The sequence below is a fragment of the Saimiri boliviensis genome, chromosome 6 (assembly GCF_048565385.1).
Source record: "Saimiri boliviensis isolate mSaiBol1 chromosome 6, mSaiBol1.pri, whole genome shotgun sequence".
Taxonomy (NCBI): Eukaryota; Metazoa; Chordata; class Mammalia; order Primates; family Cebidae; genus Saimiri; species Saimiri boliviensis.
In genome coordinates, this window is record NC_133454.1 from 44,077,161 (window position 1) to 44,099,053 (window position 21,893).

Here is a 21,893-nt window from a genome sequence, read left to right on the forward strand (position 1 = left end):
TGTTTTCTAAAAGGCAAGTCTCTAATAATAATATAGTGCTGAAAGAAGCTTTGCACTTAACCTATTCATCCTGCTTTGTGCCAATAAATAATTTTTTTTTTTTTTTGAGACGGAGTCTCACACTGTTACCCAGGCTGTAGTGCAGTGGTGTGATCTTGGCTCACTGCAATCTCTGCCTCCTGGGTTCAAGCAATTCTCCTGCCTCAGCCTCCTGAGTAGCTGGGACTACAGGCATGCGCCACCATGCCCAGCTAATTTTTTTTTATATTTTTAATAGAGATGGGGGTTTCACCATGTTGGCCAGGATGGTCTCCATCTCCTGGCCTTGTGATCACCTGCCTCTGCCTCCCAAAGTGCTGGGATTACAGGCACAAGCCATCACGCCTGGCTAACTTTTGTATTTTTAGTAGAGACGGGGTTTCACCATGTCGGTCAAGCTGGTCTTGAACTCCTAACCTTGTGATCCACCTGCCTTGACATCCCAAAGTGCTGGGATTACAGGTGTGAGCCACCATGCTGAGCTGAAATGTTTATGAAGATACATGTTCCCTCACCAAAATGAAACTTGATGACGGCATAGTCTTCATCTGCCTTTTTGCCACTCTGTTCTCAGTGCCCTAGCCCTGTGTGTAACATGTAATAGACTCCCAACAAATACATGTTAATAAATTAATTAAATGCCTACTTAAGATACAAAACAGTTCAACGTATGTGAGAACATTAAAATTTAACATTGTAGGGAGAGAGATCCAAGATGGCTGATTACTAGCAGGTCAGGATTGTAGCTCCCAGAGAAAGCACACTGAAAGAGAGGACACCACACTTTCAGATGAATTTTTGTTGTTCACGGACTAGGAGATTCCCATCAGAGAAGCCCCACGGGTCACCAGTGCGGCGGTTCTCGGTGCAGAGTAAACAGGACTGGGTCCCCTTTTGATCCATGTTTGGAGCTCCAGGAAGGCAGAGTCACCCATTTACCTGATTGTAAAAGGAATTCAAGAGGGACGCCAGACCGGAGATTCCTGAGTAGAAAACTATCACAAATCTTAATGCCGCTATTTTAGCTGGCGCAGTGGGTTGCTCAGATTTCGGCACTGGGAATCGACAAGTTGGATGTCCACTCAGAGACCTAATTTGAAAGCTGGCAATCACAAAGACGACAAGTGGATAAACTCACAATGATGGGAAGAAACCAGTGTAAAAAGGTTGAGAATACCCAGAATCAGAATGCCTCTCCTACAGGGGAATCACAGTTCCTCATCATCAAGGGAACGAGGCCTGATGGAGAATGAGTCTGTTCCATTAACGGATTTAGGCTTCAGAAGGTGGATAATAAGGAACTCTTGTGAGCTAAAAGAACATGTTCTAACCCAATGTACAGAAAGTAAGAACTTTGAAAAAAGGTTTGACGAAATGCTAATGAGAATAGACAATTTAGAAACGAAAATAAGTGAATTAATGGAACTGAAGAATACAATACAAGAACTTCACAAAGTATACACAGGTTTTAACAGTCAGAGATCAAACAGAAGAAAGGATATCAGAGGTCGAAGACCTACTTAGTGAAATGAAACGAGAAGACAAGATTCGAGAAGCAAGAGTAAAAAGGAATGAGCAAAGTCTCCAAGAAATATGGGACTATGCGAAAAGACCTAATTTACGACTGATAGGTGTACCTGAATGTCATGAAGAGAATGAATCCAAGTTGGAAAATATTCTTCAGGATATTATTCAGGAAAACTTTCCTAACCTAGTAAGGCAGGACAATACTCAACTCCAGGTAATCCAGAGAACACCACAAAGATATTCCTCAAGTAGAGCAACTCCAAGACACATAATCGCTAGATTCACTAGGGTTAAAATAAAGGAGAAAATTCTGAGGGCAGCTAGAGAGAAAGATAAGGCTACCCATAAAGGGAAGCCTATCAGACTTATAGCAGACCTCTCAGCAGAAACCTTACAATCTAGAAGAGAGTGGGGATCAATATTCAATATCCTCAAAGAAAAGAATTTTCAACCCAGAATCTCATATCCAGCCAAACTAAGCTTCACGAACAAACAAGCACTCAGAGATTTCATCACCACCAGGCCTGCTTTACAAGACCTTCTGAAAGAAGCACTACAAATAGACAGGAACAACTGGCCGGGCGCGGTGGCTCAAGCCTATAATCCCAGCACTTTGGGAGGCCGAGACGGGTGGATCACGAGGTCGAGAGATCGAGACCATCCTGGTCAACATGGTGAAACCCCGTTTCTACTAAAAATACAAAAAATTAGCTGGGCATGGTGGCGTGTGCCTGTAATCCCAGCTACTCAGGAGGCTGAGGCAGGAGAATTGCCTGAACCCAGGAGGCGGAGGTTGCAGTGAGCCGAGATCGCACCATTGCACTCCAGCCTGGGTAACAAGAGTGAAACTCTGTCTCAAAAAAAAAAAGAAAGGAACAGCCAGTATCAGTCATCCCAAAAATTTACCAAAACGTAAAGAGTATCTCCATAATGAAGAATTTACATCAACTAAGGAGCAAAATAGCCAGCTAGCATTAAATTACAATATTGAACTCACAAATATTAGTATTAATCCTAAATTTAAATGGATTCAATGCCCCAATTAAAGACACAGACAGGCAAATTAAATAAAAAGTTAAAATCGTTTGGTACGTTGTATCCAGATCTAACTCACAACGACACACAAAGACTCAAAATAAAGGGATGGAGGCAGATTTACCAATTAAATGGAGAGCCAAAAAAAAACCAAACAAACAAACCAGTGAAGCACACAGGGGGAGCTTCATCTCTCCCCCAGCAAATGTGAGAAAATCCTAGATTTGATAAAGCTGTTTAATGGATAAAAGGGTATTTGTTAATATTATGTTCTACATTTTATGTATGTTTATAATTTTCAAAAAGCTTTCCTGGTAAAATTACTCATTTTATATTTAGGAGTACTTTTTCTCTCTGTGAAGATAATAAGACTGTAAAGCAAGAGTACATGTAATTTCACTAATTAAGTTACACTAAAATTGAAGCCACATTCATGGGCAATATTTTCCAAGTGAAATTCTCCAAATTTAATTGATATTAAAATTGTAAGGAAAACAGAGTTAATTCCTCTCCTAACTGGACAATCTAAATATGGATCAATGACAGATGACAGTGAGTATAATTAACAGGAGTGACCTCTCAGAGAATCGGGGAGATTGAGTGATGGGCAAGGTCTCAAACATCTAGGCAGCAGGCCAGAAAATTATATTCTTTGAGCTTGAGTTTATTTCCAGATGCTTTCCTCCAAGGAGCTTTGTCTTCTATGGACAGAGAACTACTGATACAACTTGAAAAAAATGCTTTGCACTGATTCTGATAGTTGAATGATCATCAAATGCTCTTTAATGGCCTTTTAAAATTAAAAGATATTTAATCTATAACTTCAGGTGGTTCCCCTCTCTCAGCGAAGTGGTGTTCTTGAGTGGTGCACAGGAACTGTCCCTATTGGTGAATTTCTTGTTAACAATGAAGATGGTGCTCATAAAAGATACAGGCCAAATGACTTCAGTGCCTTAAAGTGCCAGAAGAAAATGATGGTGAGTGACAGCCAAAATTAAAGGTCATTTCAAGATTATTCAATAGCTTATTAAAGCTGACAGCTATCCAATATTATAGCATACAAAAAACTTTAATTTCATCAGGTAATTGTCAAAGATACTAAGTAAAAGAAAGTAAACTCATCAGAATAAAAGTGTGTGAGTGAAAAAAGAAGGATTTTAAACGATATAATATGTCAACCATTGTCACATAAGAAATGTAAAGGTTATTCAGTGTGTGCTGATTTGTTTTCAATTTGGGATAAACTAATTCTTTTTTTTTTTTTTTTTTTTTTTGAGATGGAGTTTCACTCCTTACCCATACTGGAGTGCAATGGTGCGATCACGGCTCACCGCAACCTCCGCCTCCTGGGTTCAGGCAATTCTCCTGCCTCAGCCTCCCAAGTAGCTGGGATTACAGGCACGTGCCACCACGCCCAGCTAATTTTTTTTTTTTTTTTTTTTTTTTTTTGTATTTTCAGTAGAGACAGGGTTTCACCATGTTGACCAGGATGGTCTTGATCTCTTGACCTCATGATCCACCCGCCTCGGCCTCCCAAAGTGCTGGGATTACAGGCTTGAGCCACTGCGCCCGGCCATAAACTAATTCTTAACAAACAAAACACTAAAATGCCAGGCGTGATGGCATGCACCTGTAATCCCAGCTACTTGAGAGGCTGATCCTGGGGGATCATGTGAGCCCAGGATTCTGAGGCCAGCCTAGACAATAGAGCAAACCCCCATTTCTAAAAAACAAACATACCATAAGACAACAAGATTATGAAATATTTTTTTATGAAACTGATAGACATTTACCATATCACACTGGCTATCTAGTCTGATATTCATTCACTGAATTGGCAACATTTATTGAATGCTTTCTATCTACCAGGTACTGCGCTGACCTAAGATTTCACAAATAGTATGACTAATCATCATGATCCTTATCCCTATTTTAAAATGAGAAGTTCAGAGAACTTAAACTGCCTAAGGCCAATGAGCTAATAAACAGGGCAAGGATTTAAGCCTTGTCTAAATCCAAAGTCCATTTACTTTTCATTTTATTGTGCTTTCTGTGACATGTTTTTTAAAATGTGTGGTAAGTGCTAGGTGTTGTGATGGCTGTTTGTATGGGGCACAGTGTAGGTATGGAGGAGGAAGTGGTTAGTTCTACCTGGGGTGAGGAGAATGGAGAGAAGTAGATCCAAGAAATGCTTCACAGAGGAGAAGGTGTGTGAGCTGGGTTTTGTAAATGAGTTGTTTTTCCAGGCAGAAGGAGCATATAGGCAAAGGAAAGGAGGTATGAGCAGGCAAAGACAGCATAGGCTTAGTGTTTGAGGAGGAAAAGATAGATGAAGTTGGAGTAGTAATTGTTGGTCCAAAGATGGAGGGTTGTTTTATGAAATGCAAAGGAGTTTGCACTTTATGCTATAGGCCTTAAGGATAGTAATAGACTTGCATTTAGAAAGAATCTCTGACAGCACTGTGGGTTCTATTTTTGAGAATGCAAACTGGAGGCATGAGATGGTCTGAACTGAGACGAGTATCAGTAGGAAGGGAGAATCGTGGGTAGAGATGAGAACTATGAAGGAGGCAGAATTCTTAGGATTTGATTGCTGTTTAAAAATAAGGTTGGGGGCCAGGTGTGGTAGCGCATGCCTGTAATCCCTTAAGGGATTAAGGAGACCAAGGCAGGAGAATTCCTTGAGCCCAGGAGTTTAAGACCAGCCTGGGCAACATAGTGGGATGACACCCCATCTCTACAAAAAATAAAAAGTCAGCCAGGTATGGTGGCATATGTCTGTAATCTCAGCTACTCAGGAGGCTGAGGTGGGAGGATTGCTTGAGCCAGGGGCTGAGGATGCAGTGAGCTGTGATCATATCCTTGCACTCCAGCCTAGGTGACAGAGACATCCTGTCTCAAAAAAAAACACAAAAAAACAAAAAAACTTTTTTCGGGAGGGGAGGAAAAGGAGTAGTCGGTGCCTCCCAGTTTTCTGCTTGGGTCAGTTAGGTAGATGGTGAGGCTGTTTACTGAATTGAAGAATAGAGGAGGTGACTAAAGTTTGCCAGAGATGAAGTACTTGGATTTGGAAGTGATTCAGGTGGAGATGTTGAATGGGCAGCTAGAGAAACACATTAAGCTAGAGCTTAATAAAGATACCTGGGCTTAAAGCCAGGCATGGTGGGTCATGCCCATAATCCCAGCACTTTGGGAGGCTGAGGTGGGCGGATCACCTGAGGTTGGGAGTTCAAGACCAGCCTAACCATCTCTACTAAAAATACAAAATTAGCCAGGCATGGTAGCACATGCCTGTAATGCCAGCTACTCAGGAGGCTGAGGCAGAAGAATTGCTTGAACCGGGGAGGCAGAGGTTGCAGTGAGCCAAGATGGCGCCATTGCACTCCAGCCTGGGCAACAAGAACAAAACTCCATTCCCTCCCACCCTGCCCCCCAAAAAAGCTACTTGGGCTTAATATAGATACAGACTTAGAAATCATCAGCACATAGATGGGAGGGAGTTGAAGTCAGTAAGCTTTGCTTCATGATAGTATTTTCTAGCAAGATGTTGGAAGATAGAGATCTGAATCATATCAACTGCCATCCATAAGGGATTCCTCCATTCTTTCTCGTTTCCTGTTTCCTATTGCAGCCCAATGCTGTGATGCCACCTGAAGTTATCTGGAACTACTTTGTCATTTCTGTGTTTACTTCTGCTTAAGATTACAGGATTATTCAAATTAGAATGTAATCAAAACAAGTAACAGTCACTGTGGGTATGCTTCCTTCCCTAATGTTTAATAGGAAATCCTAAAGGGATTACCACTCGTAATTAATTGCTCCCCCTTTCAGACTGTTAGCTTCTTGTGGGTAATGTATCCTTTTCCTCTTTCTTGCCCCTATATCTGTCATATTTTCATATAAAAATGTGGTTATTAGTTGAATTCATTGAGCACAGTATTGAAAAATAAATTATATATATGCTTTATTTAAAGGAGGTGCAAAAAATGTCTTCTGAAGAGAAATATGAAATCTTCATGGATATTTGCCAAAATTTTCAACCAGTTTTCCGTTATTTCTGCATGGAAAAATTCTTGGATCCAGCTATTTGGTTTGAGAAGCGATTGGCTTATACGCGCAGTGTAGCCACTTCTTCTATTGGTAACCTTCTTGTACATATAGTAGCTTCAGCACTTTGTTGTTTGGTGGTTTTTGTTTTTGTTTGATTCAGCATTTTTTGTACATTCTGAGTGGCAGGGGGATGATGGTAATGATGTGGTTGGTAACCAAACCATCTTCATTATTAAATCATTATGTTTCTTCTTCATCCTGATTCTTAGTGTCTACCTTTTTATAGCTTATGCAGAAGAGAATTTTCCTACTTCAATAAATAATAAAAAGACAGGGTTTTCTTCTTCTTTGTTTTATAGTGAATATGGTGTATTTTCTCTCCCCTCAGTATATTATTTTCTGAGACTTTCTTTGGAAAATAATAAAACCTGTGATGACTTATTTCCTTTATTTTTGTTCTTTTGCATATAACCTCTAAAGTACCATGCTGTTATCACCTAGTGATTAACACTGTTTAACAGAATTTTGTTTTCAGAATAGAAATCATGAGATATATTTAAATATTTTATGTACAATATATATTTTGACTTCTTTTCCTTAAGAAATTAGAATAGCTAAATAGTATGGTTAGCAAAATCCTAGAGTAGGAGAACTAATGGAAACATTAGAGATCATTAATCTATTTTTTTTTTTTAAATAAAGACCATTCCCTCCATTACTTATGTGCTATACCCCAGGAAGGCAGGGCATGTATGTTTTGAAAGAGTTAGAGAATCACTAATCTGATACAACTAGTTTATAAACAAGAAAGTACGCCTAGTTAATGACAGGGCGAGCCAGACACCCAGTCATTCTGACTCCCTTCCCAATGTTCTTTTTTATCATGCTATGTGGTTTCTCCCATTATTGCATGCCATCATCTGTCTTAAATACAGAAATGCACTTTTTCCTGGGGATATATACCTGGTGAAATGAAATGAATTAATGATTAATTTGTGTTAAATATAATTCATCAAGCAGAAGAAAGTTTTACTGAAGAATGAAGAATTTATCCATAAATTTCTCATAAGTATGTTCAATAAAAATTTGAGTACATATAATACACTGCTTTGGCCCAGGTAAATAATGGGTCCCAACTTTAGTCACAATATATTTTTAAGTACTAATATTTTTAAATGTGTGCCTATTAGTAAAGAGAAAATTGTTTTAGCAAATCATCTAGGATATACAAAATGCAGTATGCATTAAAATAGCTGGCAAGATTTGACTTAAACTCAATATGGCTGGTTATGTACATCATTTAAGTAGGCTAAGAATCCTAAACTACTTAAAGATTGTAACAAGTCATTGGTGTTAGTTGAAATTATGGCTGTATATTATAAAGAAATGGAATCAGTGATTTCAGATTCTTTTTTTTCTAGTTGGTTACATACTTGGACTTGGTGATAGACATGTACAGAATATCTTAATAAATGAGCAGTCAGCAGAACTTGTACATATAGATTTAGGTAAGTAATAAACTCTGTGTATCTTTATTCTTTTTAATAAATATTTGGTCATCATGGAATATTGTTTGCCTACCAAGATGTTACAATAAGAGAGAGAGATACATACATCAAAGCAGTAAATACTGTTTTCTTTTTATTTTCAGCATATTTTATTTTCAGAAAGATAACTTTAGGAGCACTTTAGGGAGTGGGATTGGAAGCAGGGAGACAAGTTAAGGGATATTATAATAGTTTAGATGAGAAATGATGAAGATTTGTACTAAAGCTGTAGAAACCAGGAGATTGGATTTGAGGGACATATTTGTAGTAAACTGTACCAATGATATTAGAAATGGAAATAGTGGGGGAATGGGGCTCGAGGATAACTGAAGCTTCTAGCTAAGGAATATATCAAGTTTTGTAAATAATAAGAAAGTGATGAATTTAGTTTTGCTCATTATTTTGAAGTATTAATGGGATTTCTAGGTGGAATAGACACTTTAATATGTAGAAAAGAAAGGAGTTTGAATGTAATGGTGGAGATCCAGAATCTTTAGCAAATACATTTCAGTTGAAATCACTGGGCTAGAGGAAGTTCTGATGTTACACATCAACCTTGATAAAGAGACCTAGAGATGAAATCATAAGGAAAGAAAGTGAGCCTTTGAAAGGCTGAGTCGAAAAAAAAAAAAAGACTGAAAAGTACTCAAGTCGTGAAAACTAGGAAGTCAGGATCTTGGAAGGCAAGAGGGGAAAATCTTTTATGAAAGTAGTGCTTAACAGTATCTGATACAGAAAGGATGATTGCTGAAAACAGACCTTTGAATTTAACAAGTAATCAACCTTAGAGGCCTTGGAAGACCCCTTTGGATAGAATGGAGGAAGCCAAAGCCATACTACAAAAAGGCAAGGACTGACTGGAAGTTAAGGATGTGTAAATTAAGAATGTTGAAACTTCCTACAAGAAGTTTAGAAGGAAAGGGAAGGATGGCAGAGAAATTTGCTGCAGGGATGAGAGACACATTTGGTCCTTGCTTTTTTAAGATAGGAGAGGTGTGAACATGTTGGATATCGAAGATACAGGAGAAAAACAAAAGATAATTGAAATAGCAAGAGAGATCATAAAGGACATGGGTATGTTAGCATTGGCTTTAGATTGGAGGCATGTTAGCTTTTCTGCTGAGAGAGAAAGAAAAATGATGCCAGTAGGAAAGTCTTAAGCTGAAGGCTAGGAATATGAAGGAATTATATTTGCTAATATATTCTGTTTTTGCTGAGAACTAGAAAGCATGCTCATTTGCTTAGAATTGGAGGGTTGGTAACTGACCTTAAAAAAACAGTAAAATTCTAAAATTTACCATAAATTTACCATGAAAATGAGACAAAAACCTAACTAAAAAGGGATAAATAAATAAGACATGCCAAGCAGTTTAAGGGGCACTTTCCTAAGGTGACAATCCTAAATTTGTAGTGGAACCAATAGTGTTGTATGATTTTTTTCCAGCAGTCCTTAACATCCTTGGAGTTTAAGTTGTAGTTTAAAATGGTAGATGTGGCAGAGGGACAAGGAGATTTGAAGTAATGATGAGAGTGATCAAGCCTATTATCTATACCCCTGGGCTGAGTAGGAAAGGAAGAAGGCTAATCAACTGAAATCTCAGTCAAATTTGAAGACTGTTTAGTAAGAATAAGGGGTAGAAGGAGAAGAGGTTTTGATTAGAATGTAGAATTTACTATGTCTAAGAAGGTGCAGTTTTAGACTTATTTCTGGAGTGCAACCCATGAGTGGTTCGCTAAGATAGAATGAAATTTAATTTCATTAGAACAGAGATGGTCACGGATATTATATGATTTTCCCCAGAATGATTTCTAGAGTTGTGATAGAGGGGGAAATTGTGAGCTAGGTCCATGCTAACATTCAGTGAATGTGAGAGAAAACTTACAGGTTTACATAGTAAACATGAAGGTGGGAGGGATTTGTTAGAGCCAGAAGGTGGGGATCTCAACAGAGGAGTGAGACTTTATATGAGAATGAAAGGGCAGTTGTTTGGAAGATGCAAAACAGAGGTAGGAGTATGCCAACCTGTGTCCATCCAGGTCATGCTAAAAGCATCTATAAATGAGAAGGGTAAATTGGTATAACCCCTTTGGAATACTGTTTGGCATTATCCACTAAAGCTGACTTTATGTATACTCTGTGATCCATCAATTCCACTCCAACAGAAATGCATACTTCTGTATAAAAATGTTTATAGTAGCACTATTTGTAATAGCCCCTAACTGGAAACAGTCCAGATATCCATCATAGGTGGAATCGATGAACAAACTGTCGTATATTTATATTCTCTTTGTATATAACAAGATTAAATGAACAATAACACACAATGTGGAAGACTCTCACAAATATAATGCTAAATGAAAGACTCCAACACAAAAGATTACATATGTATAATTCCATATATGAAATTCAAAAACTGATCAAATTAATGTACAGTGTTCTAAATCAGGATAGCGGTGACCCTTTGAAGAGGCAGTTAGTGACTGGTAGGAGGGGTTGAAGGTGGGGGGCCTCTGGATTGCTGGTAGAGTTCTGTTAACATGGATTTGTTCACTTTGCAAAAGTCTCAGTGAGTCACACACTTGGGTGATTTGTATACTATTCTGTGTATATCTGTTTGGTTACCTGTTCCTGCATAACAAACCACCCCAAAATTTAGTAGCTTAAAATCACAATTTGTTATAATCTCTCAGAGTCTGTTAACTGGGCTCAGTTGGGCAGTTTTCACTTCGGATCTCTCAGGCAGTTGCAGTTAGTGTCTGGGGCTGGAGTTATCTTAAGACTCAACTGGGCCAGAGTTCATGATGGCTTCTTCACTTACATGTCTGATGTTTCAGCGCTCATATGTGGCCTCTCTGTCCAAAATAGTATCCTGGACCTACTTAGCATCTTGGCGCTTGAGGAAGAAAGTGGAAGTAAAGGGCTAGGCCTGCAACTTTCACAGTATCACTTCCATCACATTCTGTTAGTCATAGTAATGTCATAGGGTCCATCCAGGTTCTTCCCTGTTTCTGGGACTCCAGTAACCCTATGTTAGGCCGTCTCACTGTATCATTTATACTATTACCTGCTAGTCTATATTTTCCAGGCTTTTTTCTGATTCACCCCTTCATGTCAGTGCACATATCTGGAGAACCTGGACCTTCAGCCTTGCTCAGCTATAGCAAGCCCTTTCCCTACTTAATGTCAGTGGAGGCCACTGGAGAATCTAGTCTTCGGCCCTTACCTAGCAGTAACAAGGTGGTGACTCCCAAAGGTATCAAAAGCAGAAGTTTAAGGAAGATCCTGAGTCTCATAATAACTAAACAGGTGTAGGCATCAATTGAAAATCATTAGTCATACCAGGAACCAGGAAAATCTCAACTTCAATGAAAAATTACCACTTGTAGGTGCCAACACTGAGATGACAATGATATTGGAATTATCTAAGATTTTAAAACAGCCATCATAACACCTGAAGGAGCAATTACAAACATGCTTGAAACAAATTAAAATATAATAAGTGTCAGCACAGAAACAGTCTCATATAGAAATAGATATAAAGGAGAAGCAGATAGAAATTTTAGAACAGAAAAATATAGTAAATAAAATACAAAATTTCAACTGCAGAGTGAGGAGACAAAAGAAATGATCAGTGAACAGAAGACAGAACAATAGAAATTACCCAAGCTGAGCAACAGAGAAAGAAAATTAAGAGGAAATCTTCAGCATCTAGGGCTAAACAGAGTTCCTAGACTTGATACCAAAAGAACAATCTTTAAGAACTCTAAAAACTTAACAACAGTATCTACTTATAAAATGGCCATGTACTACAAATGTATATAGCAGCTTTATTCATAATACTGAACTGGAAAAATCCAGATGTCCTTCGGTGGGCAAATGCTTAAACTCTGTTACATCCATGCCCTGAAATACTTCTCAGCAATCAAAAGAAACAAAATTATTAATATACATAACAATGTGGATGAATCTCCAGAGAATTAGGCTGAGTGTAAAAAACTATTCCCAAAAGGTTACATACTGTATTATTATTCCACTTCCATTTATATAACATATTTAAAATGACAAAATTATAAAAATGGAGAACAGATTAGTGGTTGCTAGAAAAGTAGGAGGTTAGGGGGCTGGGTGATAGGCTGTAGGGAAGTAGGTGTAGCTGTAAAGGGCAGCACGAAGGATCCTTATGATAGGAATATGATATATCTTGACTGCATCGGTGTCAGTAGTATTATAGTTTTTTAGGCTATTACAGTTGGGGTGAAATGGGTAAAAGGCATATGGGATCTTTTCTGTATGATTTTTTATAACTGCAAGTGAACACACAATTATCTCATAATTTAAAGTCTCATTAAATTTTTTTTTTTTTTTGAGATGGAGTTTCACTCATATTGCCGCAGGCTGGAGTGCAATGGCACAATCTCAGCTCGCTGTATCCTCTGCCTCCAGGTTCAAGTGATTCTCCTGTTTCAGCCTCTTGAGTAGCTGGGATTACAGGCACCTGCCACCACACCCAACTAATTTTTGTATTTTTAGTAGAGACAGGGTTTCACCATATTGGCCAGGCTGGCCTCAAATTCCTGATCTCAGGTGAGCAGGCCTCCTCAGCCTACTAAGGTGTTGGGATTACAGATGTGAGCTACCATGGCCAGCCTAATATTTTTTTAAATATAAATAAATATATCACCTCCATTTAAAATTATACCAGTAGTTACTTCATTTTAAAAAATCACCCTTTAACCTAGATTTCTCTAGTTACCTCAAGAAGTAGTTATGTCAGGCATCCCCAAACTTTTTACACAGGGGGCCAGTTCACTGTCCTCAGACCATTGGAGGGCCGCCACATACTGTGCTCCTCTCACTGACCACCAATGAAAGACGTGCCCCTTCCTGAAGTGTGGCGGGGGCTGGATAAATGGCCTCAGGGGGCCGCAGTTTGGGGATGCCTGAGTTATATTATTTGGATTTGAAGTGGAACTCATAAACAGTGAAGAAGATGAGGAAGGCAGCCAGAGCAGAAATAAACTACTATGTCTACTAGTATTCATAGAATATGGGTAACAAATGTTGTGTTGCCTTTTTAAAGTTCACATTTTAATGGGAAAAAGTAAATTAGCTGTCAAACTTCCTAACCTCACTGTATTTTTTACTTTAGGTGTTGCTTTCGAACAGGGCAAAATTCTTCCTACTCCTGAGACAGTTCCTTTTAGACTCACCAGAGATATTGTGGATGGCATGGGCATTACAGGTGTTGAAGGCGTCTTCAGAAGGTAAGTGATAATAAGGTAAAGGAGGGAAATAATTTCTGATGTCAGAATTACATGGGCTCGGCATGGTGCCTTGCACCTGTAATCCCAGCTACTCAGGAGGCTGAGGTGGAAGGACTGTTTGAGCCCAGAAGTTTGCGTCCAGCCTAGGCAATATAGCGAGATCCTGTCTCTTAAAAATATATATATATGTTAGAGATTTGCATAGATTATAGAATTTAATGCTAGAATCCTATCCCAGTGCTTTATCAATACTAAGGAAAAGACCCTGGGTAAAAGCAATAATAGTTCCCCTTCCTTCCACCCACCTGGGACCTAACCCCATATAACATACATACGGTTACTCCAAACCTCCTCTGGAAGCATCCTATGTTTACTTTTTCTTTTTTTTTTTTTTTGAGACGGAGTTTTCGCTGTTACCCAGGCTGGAGTGTAATGGTGCCATCTCGGCTCACCGCAGCCTCCGCCTCCTGGGTTCAGGCAATTCTCCTGCCTCAGCCTCCTGAGTAGCTGGGATTACAGGCACGTGCCACCATGCCCAGCTAATTTTTTTGTATTTTTAGTAGAGACGGGGTTTCACCATGTTGACCAGGATGGTCTCGATCATTTGACCTCGTGATCCACCCGCCTTGGCCTCCCAAAGTGCTGGGATTACAGGCATGAGCCACCGCGCCCAGCCCTATGTTTACTTTTAACACCTGTCCTGGCTTTTTAATGATACTACTATTGGATGCTTATTGTTGGGAAATAGAAGAGACTACGTTTTTATTTAAAGGAGCTTGTCTTCTAGTATAATACTGGGCTGTAAAAAAGCTTTGCAGCTCCTTGTAGTTTTCCCAGGATAGGTCTATGTACTCAACTTGGATTGGGGCAGATTGTAGTCAATGTAAACTAATAACTGCCACAACAATCAGACTGAGAGCTGAGCACAGTGGTGCATGCCTGTAATCCTAACTACCTGGCAGGCTGAGGCAGGAGGATGCCTTGACCCCAGGAGTTTGAGACCAGCCTGGGAAATGTTGAAGTACCCCATTGCGAAAAGAAAAGAAAAGAAAAGAAAATCAAAGACTGAAAGAAATCTTTCATAGTAGTGTTATTTGTGTAAATGCCAAGCTTGTGAAATAGTCAAATACATATTTGTATTATTGAGAGCCCACTCTACCAAGTATGCTATTTTGAGATACAAATTTGTAGATTAACAAGTATAGGCTCAGCATACTACACAAGAGAGTATACAGATAAAGATATGTTGAAAACATTGGTGTGTAACAAAATCCGTATTTATAATGTGTTTGACTCTAGGTGCTGTGAGAAAACCATGGAAGTGATGAGAAACTCTAAGGAAACTCTGTTAACCATTGTAGAGGTAAAGTATTTTGTAAGAAAGACTTAATTTTTTTTTTTTTTAACCAGATAGACTATGTGTCTTGTCAGGAAGTCACTGATTTGAAAAGCACTGCTTCATTTTAACATAGGGGAATGCAGCTGGGCAGCAGGAAGGAGGAGATTGTGCTCTTAGCCTTTTCACACACCCAAAAATACTGGTTTAGAAATGCCTTCAGCCCCCTTGAATTTCTTGGAATGTTACAGCATTTTAAGTAGCCTCTAGTTTTCAATTCATAAATCAACTCTTTGACATTTAGATATTCCGTATGGTATTATTTTCAGAATGGTTTCCATTAGGGTTTAAGATAAATCAGTACTTTATATCTTCTTTTTCCCTGCCCAGGTTCAGAACTAATTGGTCAGATAAACAGAGATCAAATTGTCAGCATCATTACTAGAGTAACAAGCTTAGGAATGAGGGCCAAACTAGTATACTGCTGGTGCTACCTCAGTGCCTCTCTGCTGTCTTAACCTTGGGACAGCTCACCTGAGTAGGGGTTTGGGCCTGCAGAGCAAACACATGTAATCAGGATCACTGCCTTGTCTTGATCCAGGGCAGAAGAACGGAAGTCAAACAGATTTTAGTGTCTATGCTGTTAGTACCTATGCCAGTCATTCACCAACCTGGTAAGGGTATGTGAGACAAGAAATCAGGAGTGTTGCCTCCCCAAGGAAACATGGCAGGTGAAGTGTGTATGGGCATCCCTCTTTTCCATTCTTCAGCCTTTTCTTTCTTTAACTTGTTAACACTGGACTGGCTGAATGTTAGTATTACTTATACTGCTTTTAAAAAACATTGATGCTGACCAAATTCAAACCAGGTTTCTAGGGATGGGGCAGGAATATATGTATTTTTAAAAATCTCTTCTACTGGCTGGGCGCGGTGGCTCAAGCCTGTAATCCCAGCACTTTGGGAGGCCAAGGTGGGTGGATCACGAGGTCAAGGGATCGAGACCATCCTGGTCAACAAGGTGAAACCCCGTCTCTACTAAAAATACAAAAAGTTTGCTGGGCATGGTGGTGCGTGCCTGTAATCCCAGCTACTCAGGAGGCTGAGACAGGAGAATTGCCTGAACCCAGGAGGCGGAGGTTGCGGTGAGCCGAGATCGCGCCATTGCACTCCAGCCTGGGTAACAAGAGCGAAACTCCATCTAATAAAAAAAAAAAAAAAATCTCTCCTACTGTACAGCCAGGATATGAGAACTACTGTCTTAATTCATTGGCATTAACCATTAAGCCTGTGGTCAAAAAGGGTGGGGCTTTATCCCTTGGAAGATGAATAACAGTCTATCAGGGTGGTCCTGTGTGCACCTTTATGAACCAAGGCATCTTACAGATCTCATTTGAACTGCTGATGGTAATACAGATTTTGCTACAAAGAGTTGGCTGAAATAGGTCCCAATAATATGTTGGTAAAATTAAGTCCAAGGCTGTGGTATTCCCAAGGCTGAAAATACATTCTTTTTTCTTTCACCCATTTCAAATTCTGTTCATACATGTTATCATTCATTACAGTTTGCCACTGGTTCTGCAGTAAGAATAAGTGATACAGAAAATAAGCATGATGTATAACATTTTTTAAAAAAGAATAAATGATAACATGGATGCAGAAATTAAACTCTGAAGTTATATTATCTTGCCCTTTTTCATGTAAGGCAAGCCCAAATTTTTCAAGAGTCAAAGCAGCTTAACATATTATTTATTTATTTTTTTAAAGACAAAGTCTCTTTTCACCCAAGCTGGAGTGCAGTGGCGTGATCTCAGCTCCCTGCAACCTCCACCTCAGGTTCAAGCGATTCTCCTGCCTCAGCCTCCTGAGTAGCTGGGATTACAGGTGCCTGCCACTACACCCAGCCAAGTTTTGTACTTTTAGTAGAGAGGGGTTTCACCATGTTGGCCAGGCTAGTCTAAAAACTCCTGACTTCGTGATCCGCCCGACTTGGCCTCCCAAAGTGCTGAGATTACAGGTGTGAGCTACCATGCCCGGCCAACATATTCTTTAGTCTTTTACTCTACGTAGTCTCAGTCAGAAGGGATTTTTATGCTGAAGTAGATTTAAGAGTTGTATTCCAGTAGTTGTATCCTACCTAACACTCACCAGAAGAGGGTAGTTCTTTTAGGGCCTTAGAGATCTTTTTAGTTTAATGCAAACTGCTTATGGACTTCATTTTTTAGAGTGGTAGGACATCAAGTTAGAGAAGTGACAGTGGCCAGATCCTATGGCATTGTAAGGACTTGGGATTTCCTTTGAGTGAGGATTTTGAGTCTGAAAAATGATTTGCATCTCCACCTACAATAACTCTTACCTCTAAACACACCCTCCAATGCTTCATATATTTTACACTCATCTACCTGATCTTCCCTCCATAAAGCTGTCCAAATTTCCCAAAATCATTTGGTGTGATTGTCCCAATCTTCAAGAATAATTTTCCCAGTGATCTTACCACAGTAAGACCACTTTCTGCCTTCAGCTTTAGGAGGGTGTGTCTCAGTAGCATCCTGGTTCCCAGTCATGTGGGACATCATTTCTGTCCTCTCTTGGATTCCTTTCTTTTCTTCTCTTAGATTTCATTGAGCCACAGCCACTATTTCTGATCTAATCTCCCTGCTTCCTAAACCCCTCCTTCGGAGCACTTTGACCTGGGTGTATTTCCCTTTTCCTCTCAGTATATTTGTCTCTCCTGGCCTTGAGGATTTCATTTTCTTCCTAATGGACCATTCTGTCCTCTAAGATTCTATATGCTCTGTTAAGGAAATACCTCTCTCCCTCTAGCTCAGTGATGCTTAGCCAAGAGCAATTTTGTCCCCTAGAGGACAGCTGGCAATGTCTGGAGGCATTTTTGGTTGTCACAAATGGGGATGGGAGATGAGGACAGTATTGGCATCTGCTGGGTAGAGGCCAGGGATGCTGCTAAATAGTCCAGAATGCACAGGTTAGCTCCCACAGCAAAGAAGTATCCCATCTAAAATGACAGTAGTGCTGAGACTGAGAAACCCTGCTCTAATCGGTCTGTATTCCTTTACTGTTTTCAATCACTTCTGTCTTGATTGTAGGACTGAAGCATGTTTTTTTACTTATTCCAGTTCCTCCTTAATTCTAATATTTGCAAATATCATTCCTGACACAAGCCCTTGGTTTTGAAGTAATTTGAATTTTTCCTCTACTTCAACCTAAGAAAACCATCTAGTCTATACTAGAGGTCTTCATTCCTTTTCATTAGTTCATTAATAAAATATATTACTGTGTCCCTTTTGTGGGTGAAACTGGTTTGGATCTCTGAAGTCTAAAGCCATGTCAGTGCCCAACTTGAAGTCACATAGGAACACCTGAACTTACAAACAAGCCACATGTAATCAAGCTCAGTTTCTCCACTGTTTTTAATGGTCCTGGAGGACACTCAAAACAGTATTAATAAATAGATTTTGGTTCTGCTGATCTAATACATGTCCTGAAACTAAATCTGCTAAATGCATTTTATAGTCCCAACCTGCAGATTTATTAGGAAACTGTGTACAAATAGCAGCAAAAAAGTGTTCCAACCTTGTAATACTGGAATGCCCTGTAGAATCATTCTCTGTATTGTCTCCACTTATTATGAAGACTTGTATGCATTTACTAAAGCCAATTTTTTTTAAGTTCTGTGTTTATAAATACCAGAGCAGTTAGCTGTTGTGAACTGCCAATATCAGAAATTCCTCATAACCTCACTGTCTAAAATTTATGACCTAAAGCCACGTGCTCTAGCCATGTCAGTTGTTTTGGTATTCTAATTCTACACCTAATATATGTCTCCAGATTCCAAACACAGCACGAAATCTTGGTTTTTGAGGAGGTTTCAACAAATTATACCTTTCTGCTCCACCCAGATTTAGAACTGAGAGAAAAAGAGAGAGCCATAGTAGCAGGGTGGATCAGAATTTCAGGTTTATTACTAATAAAACTATTGGAGAACATGGCTTAGGAGTGAAGTCCAAATAGGCCTGCTCGTGCTCTCCAGTTCCCACAACTCAGTGTATACCTTGAGACAGGCTGGCTGAGGATAATTGGGCCCTACAAAGCAAATACCCTAACCCAGGGTTAAGAGGAGAGAGAGAAGGAAAGAAAGTGACTAATGCTTATCTCCTTTCAGTAGATTAGTTTCGTCCAGTAGGGAAACGTGGGTCACGGGATGGCACCCCAACCATGGAGGAAGAACGAATTCAGGATGGAATTAGAAGCATGGAGCATTATGCTAGGAGAGCTTCCCTCCACAAGGAAACATGAAGTGTGTGTGATGTTTGTTCCCCTCCCCCGTCAACTACCACATGACTGGCCTCTGTTATTTGTATGATACTGGTTCTACTGTTTCTAAGTACATCATTACAATGTACATTGTTCTTTTGATACATATATTCTCTCTGTTTAGGTCCTTCTGTATGATCCACTCTTTGACTGGACCATGAATCCTTTGAAAGCTTTGTATTTACAGCAGAGGCCAGAGGATGAAACTGAGCTTCACTCTACTTTGAATGCAGATGACCAAGAATGCAAAAGAAATCTCAGGTGAGCAGTATTTTATAATCTCAGGTGAACAATTTATCAGTTGTTCAGATTTTCTTATTCCCGAGTTCTTTAAACTGTTCATGTCACTGAAACCTTTGTGTTTTTATCATTAGTGATATTGACCAGAGTTTCAACAAAGTAGCTGAACGTGTCTTAATGAGACTACAAGAGAAACTGAAAGGAGTGGAAGAAGGCACTGTGCTCAGTGTTGGTGGACAAGTGAATTTGCTCATACAGCAGGCTATGGACCCCAAAAATCTTAGCCAACTTTTCCCAGGATGGAAAGCTTGGGTGTGATCTTTAGCATATGAATTACCCTTGCATTCAGCCTTTAGAAATTATATTTTAGTCTTTATTTCTAAACTGCCAACATACTTTAAGTAGGGATTAATATTTAACTAAGTGAACTATTATGGGGTTTTTTTGAATGTTGGTTTTAATACTTGATTTAATCACCACACAAAAATGTTTTGATGGTCTTAAGAAACATCTCTGCTCTTACTCTTTAGAAATAATGGTTATTCATGTTCCATTTCTAGGCTAAATGTTTATTTCTTCTTCTCAAATACATACTTGTGTCATTTTCAGTAGAATCACTGACTTACACAATGCAATAGCTGAAAACAATGGAAGCAGCAAGAGTGATGATTTTTCCTTTAGTGTGAATTAGAACAAACATACTGCTTAAATGCAAGTTTTAACCAGGAGTTCAAGACTAGCCTGGTCAACATTGTGAAACCCCATCTCTACTAAAAATACAAAAATTAGCCAGGTGTGGTGTTGGGTACCTGTAATCCCAGCCACTCAGGAGGCTGAGGCAGGAGAATCTCTTGAATCTGGGAGGTGGAGGTTGCTGTGAGCCAAGATCATGCCATTGCACTCCAGCCTAGGTGATAAGAGCGAAACTCCATCTCAAAAACAAAAAATGTATTTGGATTTTTCCTAGCAAGATCACTCACAGTATTACTAAATAATGAAGTTGTTATGGAGAACAAATTTCAAAGACACAGTTAGTGTAGTTACTATTTTTTTAAGTGTATAGTGAGCCTTCTCATTCTATCCCTTTACCTTTTTTAAACCCTTCTGTACTGTTCATTTACATTATCTTCCTGTGATACCTTCATATATTGCCTTCTAGTTCCTGAGTTCTCTTGTCAGCTGTATATAATCTCTCTTACCCTATCCACTGGATTTCTTCTTTCAGAAATGGTTTTTCATTTCTAAGTATGCATCATTTTTCAGATCTTTGTTTCTTGATGTCATTTTTTAATGTTTTTAACGTTTTCATGTCACTAATTATTTTAAATGTCTGTACTTGATACTCACTCTAATAGTTCTATTAAATTAAGTTCCTGCTGTTTATTTCTGTTGAGTTTTATATTTGATAGGTTGTTTATCCATTTTTGTCTTTTTGAAAAGTGAGATTATTTTCAGCAAGGCTTTTTCTGTGGAAACCTTGAGTGTCTGTTTATGCCATATTCCCAGGGCTGTTGCTAACACAAGACCACTTTTATTTAAATTTCTTGGCTTTGGGGTTTCTGCATCTGAAGCATAGCATAAATTACTGATAGATTTCCCAAGCCAAGGCAGAGACACTTCCTCATCTCCCTGTGCTGGTGGGCAGAATATCTGATTGGTGTCTTTTTCAGTGAGAGTATAAGCCTCCCATGTGTCCTACCCTTGTGGCAGGGGTGGAAGGAGGTACATTTAATTCCCACTGCCTGCCTGCCTGTTGCAAACCCAGGGTTCTTTAGTCCCCTTAAAGATGACAAAGCTAAAAGCCATGAGTTAATGAAATTGGCAAATTTTTCCAGGACAGCTACAGCATCAGCTCCCGTATTTACTGCTCTGGTTTTTCATTCCCCTAATTTTTGACCATAAGGTTTTCCGCTTACTTTCTTGTAAGTTCTGCTATGCCAAAGAATGTTTTCTATATTTTATTCAGCATTTCTGTGTGTTTCGTTGGAAGGGAAAGGCTTAGGTATCTAGTTTGATACACAGCTAGAAATTGAACATTATCATATCAGATAAACATCAGATAAAAAGCCACCTGAATGTAAAACTACTGACTCATGTATTAGTGAGTATAATCTCTTCTCCATCCTTAGGAAAATGTTCATCCCAGCTGCAGAGATTAACAAATTGGTGGCTGAGCTTTCTCCTTGTATTTGGACCTTGAAGGTTATATAAATTTTTTTCTTAGGAAGAGTTGGCATTTCTTTTTACTGCAAATGGCAAGCACTCACTCATATTTGATCTCCTCACCTTCCCCTCCCCTAAAACCAATCTCCAGAACTTTTTGGACTATAAATTTCTTGGTTTGATTTCTAGAGAACTGTTCAGAATATTATTTTACATTTCAAATTACAAAGTTATCTTTGTGTATCTTTTTCTTTTAAGCTTCCTAAATGAGTATTTGGGGTCTATATTGGTAGTTTTATGACTATAGTAAATCAAAGAAATGCAGTAAACTTAGAATGTCTTTAAGGAAACCTTGAAATCTT

At 39.0% G+C, this 21,893-nt stretch overlaps 1 protein-coding gene across 10 annotated transcripts in view; it reads left to right on the plus strand.

The window, feature by feature from the left end:
- ATM (ATM serine/threonine kinase) overlaps window positions 1-20,751 on the plus strand; it is a 143,658-nt gene extending 122,907 nt beyond the window's left edge. For all 10 annotated transcript variants that reach the window (XM_074400527.1, XM_074400526.1, XM_074400530.1 and 7 more), the window contains 7 exons: window positions 3,429-3,578; window positions 6,576-6,741; window positions 8,073-8,159; window positions 13,349-13,463; window positions 14,763-14,826; window positions 19,253-19,389; window positions 19,503-20,751. In XM_074400527.1, the coding sequence (XP_074256628.1) occupies window positions 3,429-3,578; window positions 6,576-6,741; window positions 8,073-8,159; window positions 13,349-13,463; window positions 14,763-14,826; window positions 19,253-19,389; window positions 19,503-19,686 (903 nt within the window). In that variant the 3' untranslated portion in view covers window positions 19,687-20,751. The remainder of the gene's footprint in view (window positions 1-3,428; window positions 3,579-6,575; window positions 6,742-8,072; window positions 8,160-13,348; window positions 13,464-14,762; window positions 14,827-19,252; window positions 19,390-19,502) is intronic.
- The last annotated feature ends 1,142 nt before the right edge of the window (window positions 20,752-21,893 follow it).